The 21,488-nt window shown below is 41.4% G+C and overlaps 1 protein-coding gene across 3 annotated transcripts in view; it reads left to right on the forward strand.

The window, feature by feature from the left end:
* The first annotated feature begins 11,623 nt into the window (after positions 1-11,623).
* Positions 11,624-21,488, forward strand: part of ecel1 (endothelin converting enzyme-like 1) — a 117,153-nt gene continuing 107,288 nt past the window's right edge. For all 3 annotated transcript variants that reach the window (XR_015759021.1, XR_015759020.1, XM_087993241.1), the window contains exon 1: positions 11,624-13,411. Coding sequence is in view for 1 of the 3 variants with exons in the window: in XM_087993241.1 (XP_087849367.1) it covers positions 12,644-13,411 (768 nt within the window). In the remaining 2 variants the exon portion in view is untranslated. The remainder of the gene's footprint in view (positions 13,412-21,488) is intronic.

The following is a 21,488-nucleotide window of genomic DNA, read 5'->3' on the forward strand; positions in this document are numbered from 1 at the left end:
CAATGGTGGGTGAGGCTTCACACCAATCCATTGCAGCTTCCTGTTTGTACAATACCTGGATTCCAAGAACACTCATGATACTAAAATGTTTTGAAATTAAGATTTAAGTAAGAATTGACCTTCAAGATTTAGTCAGTGGCACAAGAGAACCTCGTAATGTCCGGTTCATGTTTGTTTGAAAGGGCAGCTGTCAGTTTCATGTGGCTGTGTCTGAGTTGAGTGTTTGCCTCTGTCAAACCTTATGTCACAAGGACAGATAGCACACTACAGGTAAACAGGATGGGAATCAGCAAGGGCAAGTCCAGTATGATGAGGGCCAGGAGTTCAAGCACTACATGGAGTCATCGAAAAGAGCTCTGAAAGATGAGAGCAGGAAAGGCTGGAGGAGTGAAATAGGGCAAAGAGGCAGATCAAAGGATGGCATCAACTTGAGGAAATGACAGTGGGAAGGGTCTGGCATCATGGGGGTGGTTAGGGAAGGGAGTGAAAGGTGCAGTCAGCATAGATAAAATGAGAGGCCTAAGGGTATGGTCAGTGCTGTGCATGCGTGACTCCTGTTTCTCAACACCTTGTTCTGGCTGGCAGAAGGAGCGCTTTCAGATTCGGGGAAGTTTGAATGGGTAAGGAGACAGGTCTCATCCGAGATTGGCATATTCAAAGATTTCAGGGGCACATCATGGGATCTAATGGAAACTCTAAGACTGAAGAGAGGAAGAATATCGATGGGGGTGGAGGTAAGCTCCAGAGGAGAGGTGGAATCACTTTTACAATGATAGCTTCCATGATGATGGGGGAGGTTCAAGGGTCACAGAAGGAAGGCATACAGTGATGATGGGAGAGTCAACGATGATGGGAAAAAAGTCAAAGGTGAAGGTGGAGAGTGGAGGGGACAGAATGCAATGCGAAGGTCCCTTGCAAGCTGTAGCTGGGAATGTTTATGAAAACTCCCCTGTAATTGTTAGGAGTTCAGAACTCAGTGGGAAGAGGTTAGTGGGAGAAGAGGAGTTTTGGGTAGATAATGGGAAGAGCAGGAAATCTCACTTCTCAGCAGCTGTATGTATGAAATCCCTGGACAAACAGTTTCTTGTATTAGAATCTGCCTTTTTCACACAGTTCACCCAGTAGAATACCTGCAAGAAGAATTTCCTTAGAAGAGTCATACTGGACTCAAAACATTTTCTGTATTTTGTCTCCACACGGTTGCTGCCAGACTGCTGAGTTTCTGAAGCACATCTTGTTTTTATTTCAGATTTCCAGCATCTGCAGTACTTTGCTTTTACAGAAGTTTTTGGGTCCCTGGCAGAGGGGAGGTGGTGGAGAACACACCTCTGGATGCCTACCTGTCATTCCTCCCCTCTGTCAGTGTGCAATGGCACTTCCCTTCCCCCCCCCCCCCCCCCCATTCCCCCAAAGGGATGGGTATCTGGAGGAAGATCAAGATACCTTAGCCTCCTTTTGCCCAACCAGTGCATATTTGCACCCATGACCCAAGTGATGGAATTCGGTCTCTGTGCCATCTGGCAGATACTGATTATTGTTTCCACAGCAGCCAGCAGCTATGTAATGGAGGTAATTCAATGAAGGATAAAGTTTGCATTTTCTTTCCTTAAACTTAAAACAAAACCCAGCAATCTTCTATACACAAAGGCACACACCCCCGCCCCGCTTCACTCCTCCTGTGATGTCACAGTCTCTCTTCTAATTCTCTCAGGCCACACCATTCTGTTGCAGTATTCTTAAATGTCTGAATCTTCTCAAAGTACCACAGCCCTCTGCAACTGCAGATTGAAAAATACCAAAAGAGGAACTTACTGGAAGAATGATTAGTAATATTAAATAACTAGACGACACCTCCTCCCACCTTGCCCCCTGTAAAAACGCCAACCTATATTCCCAATTCCTTCGTCTCCGCCGCATCTGCTCCCAGGAGGACCAGTTCCAAAACCGTACAACCCAGATGGCCTCCTTCTTCAAGGACCGCAATTTCCCCCCAGACGTGGTCGACGATGCCCTCCACCGCATCCCTTCCACTTCCCGCTCCTCCGCCCTTGAGCCCCGCCCCTCCAACCGCCACCAGGACAGAACCCCACTGGTCCTCACCTACCACCCCACCAACCTCCATGTACAACGTATCATCCGCCGTCATTTCCGCCACCTCCAAACGGACCCCACCACCAGGGATATATTTCCCTCCCCTCCCCTATCAGCGTTCCGAAAAGACCACTCCCTCCGTGACTCCCTCGTCAGGTCCACACCTCCCACCAACCCAACCTCCAATCCCGGCACCTTCCCCTGCAACCGCAAGAAATGCAAAACTTGCACCCACACCTCTCCCCTTACTTCCCTCCAAGGCCCCAAGGAACACTTCCATCTCCGTCACAAATTCACCTGCACCTCCACACACATCATCTATTGCATCCGCTGTACCCGATGTGGCCTCCTCTATATTGGGGAGACAGGCCGCCTACTTGCGGAACGTTTCAGAGAACATCTCTGGGACACCCGGACCAACCAACCCAACCACCCCGTAGCCCAACACTTTAACTCCCCCTCCCACTCCACCAAGGACATGCAGGTCCTTGGACTCCTCCATCGCCAGACCATGGCAACACGACGGTTGGAGGAAGAGCGCCTCATCTTCTGCCTGGGAACCCTCCAACCACAAGGGATGAACTCGGATTTCTCCAGTTTCCTAATTTCCCCTCCCCCCACCTTGTCTCAGTCAAATCCCTCAAACTCAGCACCGCCTTTCTTTTTTTTTTTTAGTTTTTTTTATAGATATTTTTATTAGAAATTTAACATTTTTACAAGTTTACAAAAATAAACAAAACTCTCAGATATAAACATTGATATACAATTAGCTCAAATATACAATAGCCAAAATTTGACAACAAAAAAAAACAAAACAACAAAAAAAAACCGAAAAAAAAAAAAAACCACAAAATAAAACAAACAGACAAAACTCAACTATCTACTAATCTAACCTACAACTAACCAGGGTGTATATTTAAGTCTCTTACATGCTCGGGATGTGTTAACATCAGATATGATAAAACCCGTATTCGTGCGGGATTCCTCCCCCGAGGGGCCGCGGACCAGCCAGGTTTGTAGTCTCAATTAAATAAAAGCCCTTGTTAGGATAGCCGAAATATCTGTATTTATGTAATTCAAAAAGGGCTGCCATATTTTATAAAATAATTCGGTCTTTCGGTGCACCATATTTGTAAGGAAGTCAAGGGGAATACATTCCATAATTAGTCTGTGCCAATTTGAAAGTCCAGGGGGGCCCTCCGCCACCCAGTTCATCAAAATATTTTTCCTTGCACAGAAAGAAAGAATAGAAAATAGTCTCTTCCCGTACGTGTCCAGGGAGGGAAAGTTCGAAAAGCCCAAGAGGAGAGATACGGGGTCCACTTTTATTTCCGTTCCTAAAATTTCTGTCAGGGTACTTGCTACTTTAGTCCAATATCCACGGATCTTATGACAGGTCCATAAGCAATGTACAAGAGTGCCCACCTCTATTTTGCATTTAGGACACATTGGAGATGCTCCTGCCTTAAATTTTGCCAATCGAACCGGTGCTATATGGGCCCTATGAAGTATCTTCAGCTGGATAGCCTGGGTTCTGTTACAAATAGTAATTCTTCTAGCATTTTCCCAGATATCATTCCACGTTTCTGTGGAGATTTCTAGAGCACCGCCTTTCTAACCTGCAATCTTCTTCCTGACCTCTCCGCCCCTACCCCACTCCGGCCTAGCACCCTCACCTTGACCTCCCTCACTCTGGCCTATCACCCTCACCTTGACCTCCCTCCACCTATCGCATTTCCAATGCCCCTCCCCCAAGTCCCTCCTCCCTATCTTTTATCTTAGCCTGCTGGACACACTTTCCTCATTCCTGAAGAAGGGCTTATGCCCGAAACGTCGACTCTCCTGTTCCTTGGATGCTGCCTGACCTGCTGTGCTTTTCCAACAACACATTTTCAGCAATATTAAATAACATTCCTAATGCCAAGCTGTGTTCATTGAAGAAAATTTACATTATTTGAGAAAATTTTCTGTCAACATTTTTGGATCAAACCAGAATTGCTCAATATTAAAATCTTTTGTTATCTTGTGCCCACTTGTGGAAAATATTTTCAGATACTACTTATATCATACTCTAACCTCTTCCAGTATTGTACATTGCATGATATAAAAGCAGCAATTTTTTCTGAGTCACTGTAAGTAATGGTTCAAGAAATACACAACAGGAACTACATATAAAACATATAGTGGTGGGTGTAATTCCTGCCCCAAATACTTAATTCATTTTGTGTAATACATTTTCAATGAAAAATTAGAATGAGGCTTCACTATCTACTTTGTCAACATAAATTTCAGAGGGAGGGGTAAGTGCATACATCAGACATTTGACCAAGTGAGGCAACAAGATACCTTGGCAAAAGTGAAAACAGCAGGAATCTGAACATTTCTAAAATAGTTGGGTCATACGTGGTCCAAAGGAGGATGGTTATAGTTGTTGGAGATAAATCACCTTAGCCGCACGATACCACTACAGGAGTTTCTTAGAATCATGCCCTTCTGCTTCATCATTGACCTTTCCTCACACATAAGGTCAGAAGTGTAAATGTTCATTGATGAGCACAGTGTTCAATACCATATGTAACTCTTTAGACACTGAACCAGTTTCTGCCAACATGCAGCAAGTCCTAATCAACATTTAACCATGGATTGTTAGGTGTCAAAAAACATTTTTGCTGCACAAGACCCAAACCATGACAAGAGAGACTCTAAATATCTCCCCTTGACATTCAACATTACAGAAAGTGTGTTATGATTTGAATGGCTTTTAATCTGCTTAAAACAAAACAGGTCGATATTCTAGTGTGATCCCTTCATTAAAACACAAATCCATACTTCTCATCTGGCAAGAAAGATTTCATCCTTACTGTTACCCTTACCCTTGTGGGATTGATATCACCCTGGCATTTCTCCACAACATTGGTTTGAGTTTTTGACCTGTGCCTGCAGGTTTTGTGTTTTATTTTACAGCTTTACTTCTTTTAAAAATCTATTTTGTTTCCTTAGTTGGGTTTCTCACCATATTAGCCATTTTCAGTCTTTTTTAATGTCTGACTAAGGCAATCATTTATAAGAATTTCCTGCTTTAATTTCAAACCAATCATAGGTAATTCAAAACAATAACTTCTTCTTTAACCATTTCCCAATTTTTTTCTAGAGTGCTTGTTTTTATTTTAATTTTCATTTCTAAAGATTTCTGTTCATAATGTGAATTTCTTTTCTCTCTATTAATGCTGACTGACCTATTATGTTATAACGAACATTTCCTGGTTTAAATCACTACTGCATACCCAACATTTTAGCTACACATTATTGAATATAGAACACCTGTGTTAAATTACTATTGTACGACAAATATATTTTTAAGAACCTGCCTTTATCTGGTTGATATGAAGTTGATATTGTAAAATATCTTTACCTCATTTAACTGTAGCACCCTATTGCAAAGTTTCTCCTCAATTAATCTTGCAGCTTACTTTATGTTCACAGACAAGAGGTTGAAACCATAGGAATTTCTCTTGAAACATGTAGAAATTTAGAAGTATTTGTAAATACAAATTACTGGCAATTTCCATGAAAACCTGAGGATGTAGGAAAAAATGAATTAAATAAGAATGAAGCCTGCAATATATTATCACAACTTCATTAATATAACACTATCAATGTAAGCATTTAAACTGCATATATTTGTGTTGCATATGTCAACTCATTCAAAATATGAGTCAACATGCTCTTAGTCTTTCACTAATTATTACAATTCTTGTGAGGGAATGTCACTGGCCACCAGAGATAGTTCATTAGTTAATAATGATAGGGAATACACCACAAAATGATTTATTATTGATGTCAGTTTTACTGTTGGATCATACCTTTAAACTGGACCACAGCAATACAACAAAGCTCTTGTAACAACTTAGCAAATGTTAGCATAAATGCCCACTACATAGTGATGTGTTGTAAAGCAGTAGCAGAGAGTAATCCACTAACACAGAAGCAGTAAACACCATCTGAATCATTTACCTGAAAATAAATCTGATTAGTGGCAGCTTTTCTAATGTCCTGCTGGTTCTCAGAGGAAATCACTTGTTTTAATTAGGTTGATTCAATCATCTGTGAAAAAAAGCAGTTGTCAGAGTAATGGTGGTTAGTTATTCGTTTCTAAGTGCCTGTCTGACTTGAATATTGACCTTTAGTCGTGCTTTTATGTTTTGTGACTATCCAAATTAAAATTGCAGATTTCTATCTTGTCTAAGAGCAGACAGAAGACAGATATCAAATGGGGGGTCTTCACATTTCAAATTCAAAATACTGTGTGCTTCAAATTTCAAATGTTTTTATTGATTAAAACCAAACCAAAGAAAATATAAGAGTATTTTATTTTGATCTTATATTCAGGATATATAATCGTCTTGGACACCATTGAATTTTGGTTTATTTAATGAAGAGTGTAGAATAAATTGTTATCTATTTTCTTTTCATTCCTGAATTTTGTAGTGTTAATTTTATATCAATTTCATTGGAGTTTCATTATTAATTGCATTTTACTAAGACACAAAATATCATCGTACCTGTTTACAGGATAATTTGCACTTTTTCCAAAAACAACCTGGCTATTCATGAGTGATGCATTTTTTTTATAATTCACTCACAATGTTAATATTTTTATTTATGAATAATTCAAATCAGTCAGAGGTTTTAACATCATCTTTCTTTTATTAAGGTGGCCAACTTTATGATGAATTTTAAATACGCTGCTGAATTCTTGCTTATTAGTTTGTGTGTGTTACCCATATACCAACGTGAAAAATTCATATTCTGTACAAGCAATAAATTGCAAAAATGGATTACATATCTGTTTTTATGAATGCTGTTAAAGTACTCATGCTGTAGCTGTGATGGATAGCACTTGCTGACATCTGTATGTCCTCTTCGAGGACAAACTCATTGCTGATGGATGTGCATAATGGAACAAGACAGATACATATGTCATTTGTATTTAACAATACATTATCTCTCATGCAGAAAATATGTGATGAGTTGAAAGTGATTTTGCCAATTATGATCCACTCTCTAACTAAAGCAATTTTTCCCTGATGATTGACCACTAAAATTCCTAATATTGAGAGTGTCCCAAAGTACACAGTCAAAATATTGTTTATTTTTCACATGGTAAAAGACTGCTTACCAGCAAATAACTAACTACTTCTAAAGCGGGCATACCTCTAACTAAAGTGATAATCTATCATTATCATGGTGCTTACTTACTTATAATTGAGTCTCTTCAATTTTCCTGGAAATATCACATTACATGTCCCTGTCAAAACATCAAAATCTCTGGTTCATGTCACTCTTTGATTTCCCAGGGCCACATTCCTAATGAAGAACTTATGCTCGAAATGTCGACTCTCTAGCTCCTCGGATGCTGCCTGACCTGCTGTGCTTTTCCAGTACCATACATTTTGACTCTGATTTCCAGCAGTCCTCATTTTCTCCAAATATAGTCACTGTCCATTATTTGTATGGAAAAATGTAAATTTCAGTATTACATTTAATGATAGGACAATGCTGAACATCATTTTAAACTTTTCTTCAGAAGTTATGAGACAAATATTTTCAATTGTTTCTTTAGTAAAAAAATCTCATTAATTTAAATGTCAGATTATTTGAAGGGCTGCTCTCTGATTTCTGGTTAAATTTCAATTTGATGCTTCTGATCTTTGGCCTGTCGATACATGAGGTAATGAATAATGCAAAGGATATGTTTGAGTATCTGTTCCTGGGCCTGGCTAAAACTGCAACCCATTGGTTCAAGATGTCTAGGACCTTTGAGGGTCCCTGGCTCTTCAGCACGGACACAGGTGAACTTGGAAAGAGACAACATGTGTTCATGAGTTCACTCGAAGTCTTCCATAACGAATGTTTACCAGAGTAATTGAAGATTTCTGTGACGTATTTCCACTAGTACACTTTCCCCTTGGGGTCGCCACTGTTCGTACTTTAAATCCTTTTTGGCCAAGGTTTCCTAATGTGCTTGTGACCTCCAACACTGTGTATTTGAGGTCTTCTGTACCTAATGTGCATCAGTGTGCTCGAGGCCTTTCTGTGACTCATACACTTCAGGTTTTTTTATTATTCACGGACACCATAGAGTGAGAATGGTACATTGATCATGAGATTGCAAATTGGTTTTATTTTATGCTTCTTTTAGTTTAATTGGACTATATAGAGTGTTTTATTAGTGATGTGCTTTCAATTGTGATGAAACTGTGTTGCCAGGTAGCAACAGAAGTTACCTTTTGTTCAATTAAAATAGAGGGAGATAGTGGCATTGTGGCAACATCATGAGATTAGTAAACCAGAAACTAATGCTTTGGGCACACAAGTTCAAATTGTTCAAATGAAACTGAAAGCCAGTAAGGCTGATCATGAGCTATCAACATTTGTTGTAAAAACCCATAGCATCCATTTTCCCCTTTAGGGAAGGAAATCAGCTAACCTTCTCTGACCTATTTCTAATTCCAGATATACAGCAATTTGAGTGACTCTTAACTGCTCTCTGAAATAGTCTGGCAGGGCAATCAGGGATATGTAACAAATATTAACCGTCCAAGTAACACCCACATCCCATGAAAACCAAATTTGAAGAAATCTTGCTGTATATTCCCATTCCAGGTTCTCTGTGCTCCTCACAACCAATACAACCTATCCAAGCCCATAGCCAGAGAATACTTCCTAAAGCAAAGTAACAGCTGCCACTTGCACAGAAATCTGAGATTGATTTCTTTTATGCTTTATGCTTTATGCTTTATGCTTTTATGCTTATGTCTCATAATTATGGTTGTGATCTCCCTAAACACTCCAAATATGTAAAAACCCTCCAAGATCCTTTGGAATGGACTTTATGAAACAACACCTCACCATTACAACTATAGTAAGTGGCAATGCATTGACTGGGTTAGTAATTTCAATCATTTGACAAGGCTCGATTACATTGTAAAGAGTTAATCAAAAAATGCTTATTTAAATTATATTCATTTTCTGAAATAATCTGACATTTTCCTCCCAAATATGCAGAGCCACGTCATTTTGTTTCCTTCAGTTGAAGTATCTGTGATGCATTTTAAATGTAATGCAATCTATAAACAGTATTGGTCAGTATGAGGCATTAAATGCAATGCTTATTAATATAATGGATAAAATGTACTCTAACTAATAAAGCTTTGACAGCCCACTTGTTATACTGCTCACGGATATTTTGTTGCTTTGTCTGAGGTCAGTTTACGACCTCTTCACTCTGCTCAGTAAATGCAGTTGTCTCTCGCGGGATCCATTCATAAGAAGGTCCCAAGGCACAGCGAAGAAAGAAAAACTAAATTAGCAAATTGGCTCGAACTTCAGGAAGCTGTTGTGTATATGTTTCGATTAGAATGTCCAGCTTCAGCTTTCTGACACAGAGATGTACCTCAGGTCGGCAGCATCTTCGCCCCACTTAGGGGCTAGGGACTGCCCATGAAACAGCTACTCGATGCAAGAGACGTTTCCGATTTTAAACGGGTCAGGAGACTGACAAATCGGAGTTGATTTCAGAAATTAATGACCGATTTCCCTCGTACTCGATATCATTCCGATTTCTTTAATAAATGAAGTATTTATTTCTGAATAAAGAAACTACGCTTTATTCTCAATCTGGAAAACTGTCAGATGTTGGAAGAGATGTGTGTCTTTTTGTGTAAATAGTGATCAGTTTCTACTTGCAGATGATTGGTCACTTCAACAAATGGCACTGATGGGAAGGAATGAGAATTTTCATCTTAGTTTAAAATATTGCTCGTGATGTTTGATGTAAGCCAAGGTGATGCCAAAATGGCATTTTGTTGGACCGAAACTCGAAGCAGGCGCTTCTATGACTAAATAAGAGCCCATTTTTGGTCTGAAATCATCTGTCATTCTAATTCTCTAATTGTTAGCGAGTTTTGAGAAGATTTGTGTCTTGTCGGTCCAGCGTCTATGTATCTAGATAGAGATAGAGCAAGCATGAAAATCCGTCTGCTTTCTGGCTTAGAGTTTGCAACCGGATTGTGCATCATTCTGGCGAGTGTGTATCTAAGTGTTTGGAAATGTTATCTCCCGACAACCTACAATCCAAAAATCCCAACCAATGGCTGGTTTCCCAAGACTGCGCTAGCGGCTGATTCTCCTGGGGTGCAATCAAAAAATCCCCAAAATCTTCACTCTGCAGTTGGTTCTAAACGAAGAGTCTCTGATTTAGATCTGCAATTCCTGTGCTCTGTGAGAAGGGTATACCTTGGAAGAGTTTCTCGGCCGTTCCACCAGACACTTACAAAATTACTCAACTTGATCAGTGATTGCGTTTAACAGCTTGAAATACATGTGTCACATTTTGGAACAACTTTGTTTTCCTGATTGGTTTCATAGCCGCACAGCTTCAATATTATTGCCATTATTTATGGAAAGATTTAAAAGAAAAGCTGTACTTGCCACTAAATGAAAAATGTTCAGCCCCGAGACCCGCAGTCATTTGCAATTCAAATGAAGTTTCAGGGCAATTGAGTTTGATTCAATTAGAGTTACTCAGGAATAATTTTGAAAGTAAAAGCCTTTTGCCATTAAGGCGATTTCAACTAAACATTATTTTGTTACATGGACTTATCCACTTTCCTAATACATTTTTCTAGCACTTTATCGCAATTGCGAAATCACACTTTTACTGAATAGAGATCCTCACCCATTACTTTCACAGTATTCCAAACAGAGAATTGAACCTCTAGCAGTGCACATGGTGGAGAATAAAAGCAAAGACAGTTCATTACTGGAGCCGGCAAGTGAATTTGCCGCCTGCTGTTTGATCTCTCAAAAATGTAGCTATTTGGTAATACAGGAAATCAAATGGAGAGGTCCTGGGGCAGGCAGGAAACAAGTCTTTCCTTGTGGCTTTAGCTTTTTCTCGTTGACTCAAGGTCCGATTTTAGACTCCAACTTTCAAGTTTAGAAACTGACATGAAACCATTGTTAAAATTTCCCCGATTCTGAAATCACGTGGTGGAACGTGGTTGCAATATTTGTGACTAAACAATTATTTATTCATTGCCAATCATTTCGATGCCAGTTGTATCTTCGTCCCTATCGATCTTAGTTTTGGGATGGCATCACTGAAATGGCGGTTTTGTTTTACACTATCAGTGGGGGGAGAAAGCACGGCCACACATCTGAGTGACTCCCTCGCATTTCTCATGAACCCATACATTCTCAGTCTTAACAGGAGGTGTACTGCTAATACGTTCACTGGAAATGTTGGAGGCCACCAATTCCCGCGTTCATGTAATCTGCAGTTTTATGCAAGATCCCAAATAGGAGGAAAGCAAACGTCGTCATGTGTCCGGAATCTGGATAAAGCTGCAATGTACTATTGTTATACACTCGTCATTCACCCCCTTCGCTGACTGGGGTTAGGCCAAAGCGTATTTTCATCTGCATTATTTTCCCAAATGTATCCAGCTTTTGTTAATGACAGCTAATGATAACCCCTCCACTTGGATCACTGCTGATGGGGGCTCTTAAATCTAGAAACAGTCAATTAACCAAGAAAACAATTAACGTGATTATAATCATGGACTTTATGAATAATGCATGCCATTTTCATAATTACAGCTGTAGATTAGGTTTCGACTAAATGTGTACAAAACAGTGGGTAGCTTGAAACAGTAATATTTTACTACATTGTAAATATTTATAGTTTACTATCCACTGTTTCAGAAGTAAGTGTCTACCACATCTTCTGGATAGGAATTCCTTCGCCTTGACAATGATTGATATTCACGGTGAGATGTTTCAGTGATGAGCAGCCGGGGCGAACACAGCAAAGAATTAGAACTGTCTGTTGTGTGATTCGCCGTGGGCCCAGCAGTACACAGTGGTAGTGAAATCCCAGATCTAACTTGGGGAAATGTGAAGAATGGTATATCTGTTTGCTGAGCTCTGACACGCAGCTATTTCCCCGGAGAATGAAAACAGTTAGCAGTTTTATTTTATTAATGTATTGTTTATATGTTAATCAGGACGTTCAGTTCTTTCAAATGATGCTGATGGTTTCGTGTCTCCTTGTTGAGATTCATTCTCACGTTTGAGGAGGGGCTACAGCAAGTTTACAGTCAGAGAAACCAACCCGAGGATAACCCTCCCACACTACATCCTTAACCCAAGTCTAATGCGAGGAGTGCCTTGCACTTGAAACCTGTACCTGATGGTACACCCTCGGTTTGTGATGCTGCTTCCTTGACTGGGGTGGAGAGCGGCATATAGCGCCGCTGGCTGCATTCAACAGGAGAGTGAAGGGCTGTCAGTCATTGAGCTTGAGTGTTCATAAAGCTGCCGCCAGCCTTCTACACACACACGCTCCCGAGACTGACGCGGGCGTTGTATCTGCCTGTCAGATTGACCGCGCTGGTAGATAGTATCTGATTCCGAAAGCAAGAAAAGGTGAGCATTCTGCAAACTGATCAGGTCAAGCAGCAGATGCTGATGACGTTTCTGAAGAACCATGGAGAAGACCTATTCTTTAACAGCTCATTACGACGAGTTCCAAGAAGTTAAGTACGTGAACAAATTTAGCTCCGGCACCCTGCACAATGGTTTAAACCTTCACCTAAGCTCTCGCAAACACGATAGGAACGGCAAAAGTAGAAGGAGAGAGTTGAGATGGAGCAAGCGAGAGATTTGTCTGCTTTCTGGCTTAGTGTTTGCCACGGGGCTGTGTATCATTCTGGCGAGTATGCTGGTCCTCAAGTATTTCGCTTCAGAACAAGAGAGTCACTGCCGGGAGGACTGCAGCCGCAAGAAGACCTTCACAAAGGCGGCCCGCCTGATTGCCAGCAACATCGACCCCACCATTGACCCGTGCAAAGATTTTTACACCTTCTCCTGCGGGGGCTGGCTCAGGAGGCACGGTATTCCCGAGGACAAACTCAGCTACGGGACCGTCACTGCCATCGCTGAGCAGAACGAAGCCAAATTGCAACGGCTCCTCATGCAACCGGTGAGGAGATACTACCGGAGGTCCGCCGAGAGGAAAGTCAAACAGTTTTACAAATCCTGCATCAACATGAAAGAGATCGACCGGCTGGGAGCGCAACCCATGCTGGACATTATTGAAGGTTGTGGAGGCTGGGACATCATTGGGACCTGGAAGAGAACGGCATGGAGTTTTGGTGAACTTTTGTACAAAACACAAGGAGTGTACAGCACGGCCGCCTTCTTCTCTTTAAATGTGAACGTGGACGATAAAAATTCTTCCCGGAATGTGATCAGAGTAAGTCTTGTGAAATGTGTCCAAGCTGATTAAAAACAAACGCAGCGTTCTGCACCAACTGGTGAAATTGGACCCGGTTCCGGCCTCAGTCGATCAGTGAATGTAAATAGATCAAATTGAGGGAAGTGTTCACAATCACTTCCACTGTGCTTCAGGAAGCATGCTCCAATCATTGATACTCAAACCGTTGCGATTGAGTAAGTGCACAAATGAATTCCACTCAAATTTGTTGACAAGATTGTACATTGGGGAACGATGCATCATTGTGGAGTTTGACGATAAATCCGATTGAACCAGCAGTACGCAAACAGAGAGAGAGACCCTGTTAGTTTGTGCTCAGCACCACATGTGATTACTGTCTGGGACAAGGCATTTCCAAACATTGTAGTCCGCGAACTAAACTTCATTCTGAATTCTTCTATCCATTCGAGAGTTTACACGATAAAGCTAAACAACCCTTTATCTCACAATTTAGAACCTAATTTATCCCACTAACTGAGGGAAGTTTCTAGAATTTGCTGTTAAAGACAGAGCACAGATATTTAAAAGGTAAATTTGGGTTGTCAATCAACTTAATTGACTGTTAAATTAGCTGCCTTAGTGTGTCAGGCAACAGGGACAGATGATATTCAAATAGACGTCCAGAAGCCATTCAAACGGGTTTCACATGAGAGACTGTTCTTAAAAATGAAAGCACATGGAATTGGAGGTAATGCATTGACATGGCTAGGGAATTGGTTAAGTGGTGAGAGAATTAGAATAATGGATACTGAAGTTGGTGAGTTATGAGAAGTGATGGTGTCCACTCCCCAACAAGGATTTTTCAGCTTTTCACAGTATATGACTTAGACAAAGGAATAGATGGCCATGTTTGCTGATGACACTTAGGTGGCATAGTAAATAGTGTCAGTTGAGACAGAAAGTCAAAAGAAGGGACATTAATAGCAAGAAACTGTGCCATTTGGAGTTTAATGTGAGGAAATATGAGGCCGTCCACATGGGAATGAGAAAGATAAACCAGAGTAATGGTCCAAACCAGAACATATAAAAAAGTACAGGTTTAGTATGCTGTGCCCAGGCATCAATGAAAGCTCATACCTAGATAGATAGACAAATAGAGAGAGAGAAAAATTCATGTTACATAGGCTTTTTTCTCATCAGGGCTGCAATACAAAGAGGTAGAAGATTTGTAGAGATCTATAAAACTTTAGTTAGATCTCTCGAGGAGCATTGTATTCAATTCTAGGACCTCACCTCAAGAAGAATATCCTGACCTTGGGTGATGTAAAGTGCAGATTCGTTGAAGTTCTGAAAGGCATAAATTATGAGGGCAGGCTGCATAAACTTGGCTTATATTCATTTAAGCATCGAAGATTAAGGAGTTACCTAATTGACCTGTCCAAGATGATTAGAAGCTTTAATAGGGTAGAAAGAAGTTATTTCCTCTTGTGGAGGAGTCAAAAGGAAAGAGCCATAACATTAAAAATTAGAGCGACACTGTTCAGGAAACTATCAGGAAACAATGTTTCAGAAACAGCATAACAGAAATCAGAACTCCACCAAAAAGATGGTTGAGACTGGGTGAAATTAAAATTTCAAAACTGAGGTTGATGATTTTTCTTATGCAAGGATATTAAAGATTACAGAACCATGATGGGTCAACGGAGCTAGGATACAGATCAATTGTGACTTAACTGAACAATGTGACAGACTTAAGAGGCTAACTGGTCTCCTTGTGTTCCCATGTTCGTAAGTACAACTTCAATTTTCTTGTATTGCAAACCAAAAAGATTTTTATTGTTTTGTTCAGATGAGGGTCTGGCATCTTTTAATTATTAAGAATTTTAATTTTGTCGCAGACTAATTTCAAGAACAGCTTTCGATTATAGCTCTTTTTCATGTGGCAGATTCATAATGGAGGAGGTGACCTGCTTTCAATGGATCATTAGGTATGAGAAGTGACAGCTCCCTTCCTGGGACAAAGCAATCTGTGTAAAGCAGCACAGTAATGTCACTTGGGTGTAATATAGTTTCTAATTGGCATGAAGTAACGGTGCAGTAAAACAGAATTCACAAGCAGAATAAAATGTAGATCTTTGTCCAACAAGTGCATCATAAAACCTAAAGTTAAATCAAGTGCAGGTTATGATTTATATACAACCTCAATCTTATTATTTATAGCTGGATATCGATTGATCATTTCCAACTTTCAGATCATACAATATTCAAAGATTTATTTTGCTGTGTACTAAATCATCCAGCTTTAGTTGAATAATTTGCATTATAAACATATTACTGTAATAGCAAACTGTAAATAATTTGTTGCTTATTGGTATCCCTCAACGATAAGAGTAATTAAGCATTTTATTAAATTGTGTACATTTCCTGGGCTCTTACCTTGGTTCATATTTCAAGTGGCTTCCACCTATGGTGAATTCTTGTTCCTGTACATTAAGAAGAAACCAGTTCTTCAATTTTCAAACAATATGGACAAAATGTGTTTCTTTTTAAAATGGCATCACAGCAATGAATCTCTCCCGGTCTTATACCTGTTTAACAATTTTTCACCAATTGTTATAATGTTGAAGAGAAACAATTCTCTTGACGGTTCATTCTCCTATCATAAAGTCACCGATTTATAGAGGTCCACAGCATAGAAAATGGCCCTTCAGCCCAGCGAGTCTCTGCCAGTCTAAAACATGCATTCAACTATTCTAATCACTTTTTACAGCATTTAGCCCATCACAAGTGCACATCTAAATACATATTAAGTGTTATCAGGGTTCCTGCCTCTACCACTGCTACAGGCAATGGTTTCCCATTCCCACCATCCTCTAGGTGAATAAGATTTTCTTCACATTCCCTTTAAACATCCTGTCCCTTCCCTTATATCTATGCCCCCAATCATTAATCCTTCCACCAAAGGGAAAAGTTTCTTTCTGTATACCCTGTCAATGCCTCCCATAATATTATACATCTCAATCATATCCCTCCTTAGTCTCCTCCGCTTCAATGATTAAAAACCCCAATCTATCGAAACTCTCTTCATCAGTAAAACTCTCCAGCCCAGGCAACATCCTGCTAAATCTCCTACGCAACCTCTCCAGTGCAATCACATCTCTCCTATAGTGTGGATTCCAGAACTGCCCACAATATTTTGATTCTGGCCTAACTAAGGATTTATACGGAGGCAGCATCACTTCCATGCTCTTATAATCTATGCCTTAGCTGATAAAGCTAAGTATCCTACATGCCTTCTAAACCACCTTATCTTAAGGGTTCGGTGAACATGCACACCAGGATTTCTCTGATCCTTGATGCTTCCCAGGGCACTTGAAATTCACTCGTGGAATATGGGCGTTGACGGCTTTTTATCATTCACTTGTGATGTGTACCATCACTGGTGGGCCAGCACTTATTGCCCATCCCTAGTTTCCCTTTAGAAGCTGATGGTGAAGTGTCTTCTTGAACTGCTGCAGTCCATGTGCAGGTAAGAAAGGAAATTACAGGCTTTTGACCCAATGACACTGAAGGAATGGCAAAATATTTCCCTGGTGAGTGGCTTAGAGGGGAACTTGAAGCAGTTGGTTGTAGTGATTGTGATGAGGTTAGCCAGGTGAACCTGATAGGATATAAGTTCCCTGATTGGGGCTGTTAATGTGATCCAATCAGGGAGCCCTGGCTGACAGATATAAGAAGTGAGATCTGCAGATGCTGGAGATCAGAGTTGAAAGTGTGTTGCTGGAAAAGCACATCAGGTCAGGCAGCATCTGAGGAGCAAGATAATCAACATTTTGGGGAAGGGCTCTGGCCCAGAACGTCGATTTTCCTGCTCCTCGGATGCTGCCTGACATGCTGTGCTTTTCCAGCAAAACACACGTCTATAAAAAGTTGTCTGACAGCTGTCTTGGAGAAGGCTGGACCAGTGTCAAGTACTCGGCACTTGTAAAGGGTGACTTCGTGATAGGATACCAGCCACTGTAGAGTTATTCCAGTGGTTTGGAGACAGAAAACATCTCCTGAGGAAATTCACTTCCAACAGTCATCTTTGAAAGCACTTCTGGCATTATGCTGTTATATGGGAAACTTAACTCATTCAATCCTGCTGTTGAATACTGGGCCCAGTATGTGGAAAGAATCATTATATTTTTCTGGGCAAATGACATTGGGGCAGATGTGAAACAATGAGTAATTCTCTTGACAGCTTGTGAACATGCAGCATTTTTGGTTATTAGGAGCCTGCTGTTTCCTAAGGCACCAGATACTAAAACTGGTCAAGAGTTGACGGATTTTGTTAAGGAATCTTATGGTCTCAAGCTTCCTCTAATTCTAAGATGCTAAAGGTTTTAGTCAGCAGTTCGAGAACCAAGGAAATCTGTGTTGGGATTTTTGATGAGGTTAAGATAACTGGCAGAGGAATGTGACTTTGGTTTATCCCTTAATGAGATACTGAGAGACTGTTTCGTATGTGGGATTAATGGTGTAACCATGCAAAACATCTATTAGCTGAAGCCCAACTGAACTTCAAACAAGCACTACAACCCGCTTTGGAAAATGTGGCTAGTACAGTAGTTGAGTTGCAGTTCTGATGTAAGTGAACACCCTCAAAATCCAATGAGCTTGGGGAACACCACTGGAGTGAAAGCAATTGCATAGCCTCTCTCAGGACATATTCTGAACAGAGGGACTCTAAGCCGGGCCACAGCAAAACCCCAAAACAAGGTCAAGCCTTGGCCAAATGGTTAAATCCGGTCTGGCAGGCCATTATAGTTGCTGCTGGAATATAGACTCCAGACAGCAAAAGGGTCCCACTAGACCTGAAAAAAGAAGAGAACTCATAGGCTGGTAAACAGGAGAGTGCATATCCTGAAAGGCCCACATATATCTAGCTAAGAACAATTACATTGCTTAGCAACATTCGATCAGAACTAATCAAAATAAACATCTGCTTAAGTGGTCACCCAGTTCTCGTGGAGGTTAGATTAGATTCTTACAGAATGAAATCAGGCCATTTGGCCCAACAAGTTCACACCGACCCTCCAAGAGCAACCCACCCAGACCCATTCCTCTACCCTATATTTACCCCTGACTAATGCACCTAACACTATGGGCAAATTAGCACGACCAATTCCCCTGATCTGCACATCTTTGGATTGTGGGAGGAAACTAGAGCACCTGGAGGAAACCCATGCAGACATGGGGAGAATGTGCAAACTCCCCACAGACAGTCACCTGAGGCGGGAATAGAACCCGGGGTTGATGGTGGCATAGCTGTATCAGTGATTACAGAACTTATCTTTTATAAATGTCACTCTAGATTCTAACTCCAAAGTTTGCATAAAACTCAGGTAGACTGAGAACCTATATGGGGGATCCTTTACAGATTAAGGGTACAACTTTCATTCCAGTCTCTTATGAGAGGCAGTTGGTTCAGTTCCCACTGTATGTTGTAAAAGGTTCAACCTGATTGGCTCAACATTTTGCAATTAGAAAATGGCCACCTGACTGAAGTCCTAATTAAATACCAGGAAGCTTTTCAAGAAGGTCTGGGTACTATCAAAAGAGCCAAAGCCACCTTATATGTTGACCAGGCATCAATTCCATGATTCTTCAAGGCCCACCCAGTGTCATTTGCCTTACATACAAACGTAGAGGTGGAAAGCAAGGGAATCATCAAACCAGTTCAGTTTGCAGGAGGGCAGCACTAGTTGTACCGACTGTGAAGCCTGACAGGCTCCTTTGTGGGCTTTTAAATAAATGGTAACTGCTTCTCACAGCTGGATAAATAACCAATCTCTGGCATAGAGGATTTACACTCAGAGCTGGTGATGGGGAGGGTGCTGTCCTTCATGAAACTCAACATGAGCCATGCGTACCGGCAATTGCAGTTAAATGAGGATTCCCAGAAGTATGCTGTAATTAATACCCATGAGGGTTTACACCAATATATGAGACTGCCTTTGGGGTATCATGAGGCTGTGGCATTTTTCAGCGGATGATAGAGAATAATTTACAAGATCTACCTCAGGTCGCCATTTATCTGGATGATGTGCTAATAACAGGGAAGACCATAAAGTGCACTTTGAGAATTTGGATGTAATCGTGAGATGTTTCTCCAATGTGGGCATGCACCTTCACAGGGAAAACTGTCTGTTCCAGGGACTTCAGTTGACCTACTTGAACAAGACCAAGTTACACCAGATGGAAGATAAAGTGAGGGCAATTAAAAGTACACTGGCTCAGTGGTTAGCTCTGCTGCCTCACAGCACCAGAGACCTGGGTTCAATTCCAGCCTTGGGTGACTGTCTGTGTCTATGTGGAGTTTGCATATGTTTCCTTGTCTGTGTGGGATCCCTCCAGGTGCTCTGGTATCTCCCCACAGTCCAAAGATGTACAGGTTACGTGGATTGGCCATACTAAATTGCTCATAGTATCCAGGGATATGCAGACTGTGTAGGTTAACCATGTTAAATGCAGGTATGGGGGCATGTCTTGGTGGGATGCTCTTGGCGGGTGAGAGGGTCAGTGTGGACATGATGGGCTAAGCATCAAGACTGTGGTGCTGGAAAAGCACGGCAGGTCAGGCAGCATCTGAAGAGCAGGAAAATCGACATTTTGGGCAAAAGCCCTTCATCAGGAATGAGGGCTCGTACCTGATGAAAGGCTTTTGCCCAAAATGTCGATTTTCCTGCTCCTCGGATGCCGCCTGCCATGCCGTGCTTTTCCCAGCACCACTCTCTTGACTCTAACCGCCAGCATCTGCAGTCCTCACTTTTGCTTCGATGGGCTAAGTGGCCTAGTTCCACACTATAGGGACTCTATGATTTCCCCGTGCGTACACATTCAAGTTAGAACACTGTCTGAGAGTCCAAGTGGCAAATACAGATGCCATGAGTCATCTGCCACTGGCAGTTGCACCACTGGTGGTATCGCCATTGCAAGAGTCCATAATGGTTTTAAATATTTATGGACACACTTCCAGTCACAGTTGACAATATCAGACTTTGGGCGCGAAAGATCCAGTCCTGGCAAAACTCAAACAGCTGGTGGTGATTGGGGAAACCAAATGGCAGCAGAACCAAAATTGAAACCTTTTTGGATCCAGCAAGGCCAGATCACCGTAGAGGATGACATTTTATTGTAGGGAGCAAGCGTGATAGTTCCAAGCAAAGATCGCTGCCAGATAGTGGCTGAACACCACCAAGATTATCCAGGGATGTCCAAAATGCAGATGTTGGAAAGAAGTTATGTCTAGTGGCCAGGATTGGTTGCAGACTAGCCAAGTTGGTGGTGCAGTGACAAGAGTACCAACAAGAACAAGAATTACCACTAATTCCCTCAACTTTGTGGGAATGGCCGGATAAACATTGGACTCAGTTACACGTCAACTATGTGGGCTCTTTCACCAGCTCAATGTTCTTAATCATTTTGGACACCCATTCAAAGTGGTTGGATGTGCATAAAGTTCATTTGTCAAACATGGGGACGATGACAGAAGAGCTGCGGCTCCCAGAGGTGTTGGTCACAGCACGGAGTTTGAATACTTCCGAAAGTTGAATGGCATTTGGCGTATAAGGGCAGCTCCATATCATCCATTATCCAATGATCTGGCAGAAAGAGCAGTCCAACCTTTGAAGGCAGGCTTAAAGAAACAGCCTACAGCTTCACTCGATACCAAGCTGCCCCGGTTCCTGTTTGATTATCAGACTGCTCCACCTGCAACTACAGGAATAGCTCCGGCAGAGTTGCTCATGGGAAGAAGACTCCAGACAAGGTAGAACCTGATTTTCCTGGATCTGGTTGGAGTGGAGGTTGCAAAACAGCAGCAGGTACACCAATGCCCGACAGATGGCTCTTCAAAGCAAGGAAGACTGTTTACTTCAAGTTTGGTGCCAAAACTATGGTAACAGCACTGTATGGGTAAGAGGCATGGCCGATTCGCGGTCAGGTCTTGTGACATAGAAAGTTCGGGTAGGTGAGGCAGTCCTGAACCAGCAAGTGGACCACATGAAAGCTGCAAACTGACAAATAGAGCAGGAATGTACCTGTCCCCTCAGAACAACCAGAAAAACTGATG

This window comes from Chiloscyllium plagiosum, unplaced genomic scaffold (genome assembly GCF_037043375.1).
Source record: "Chiloscyllium plagiosum isolate Xiang-an unplaced genomic scaffold, Cpla_swu_hap1 HiC_scaffold_13, whole genome shotgun sequence".
NCBI lineage: Eukaryota > Metazoa > Chordata > Chondrichthyes > Orectolobiformes > Hemiscylliidae > Chiloscyllium > Chiloscyllium plagiosum.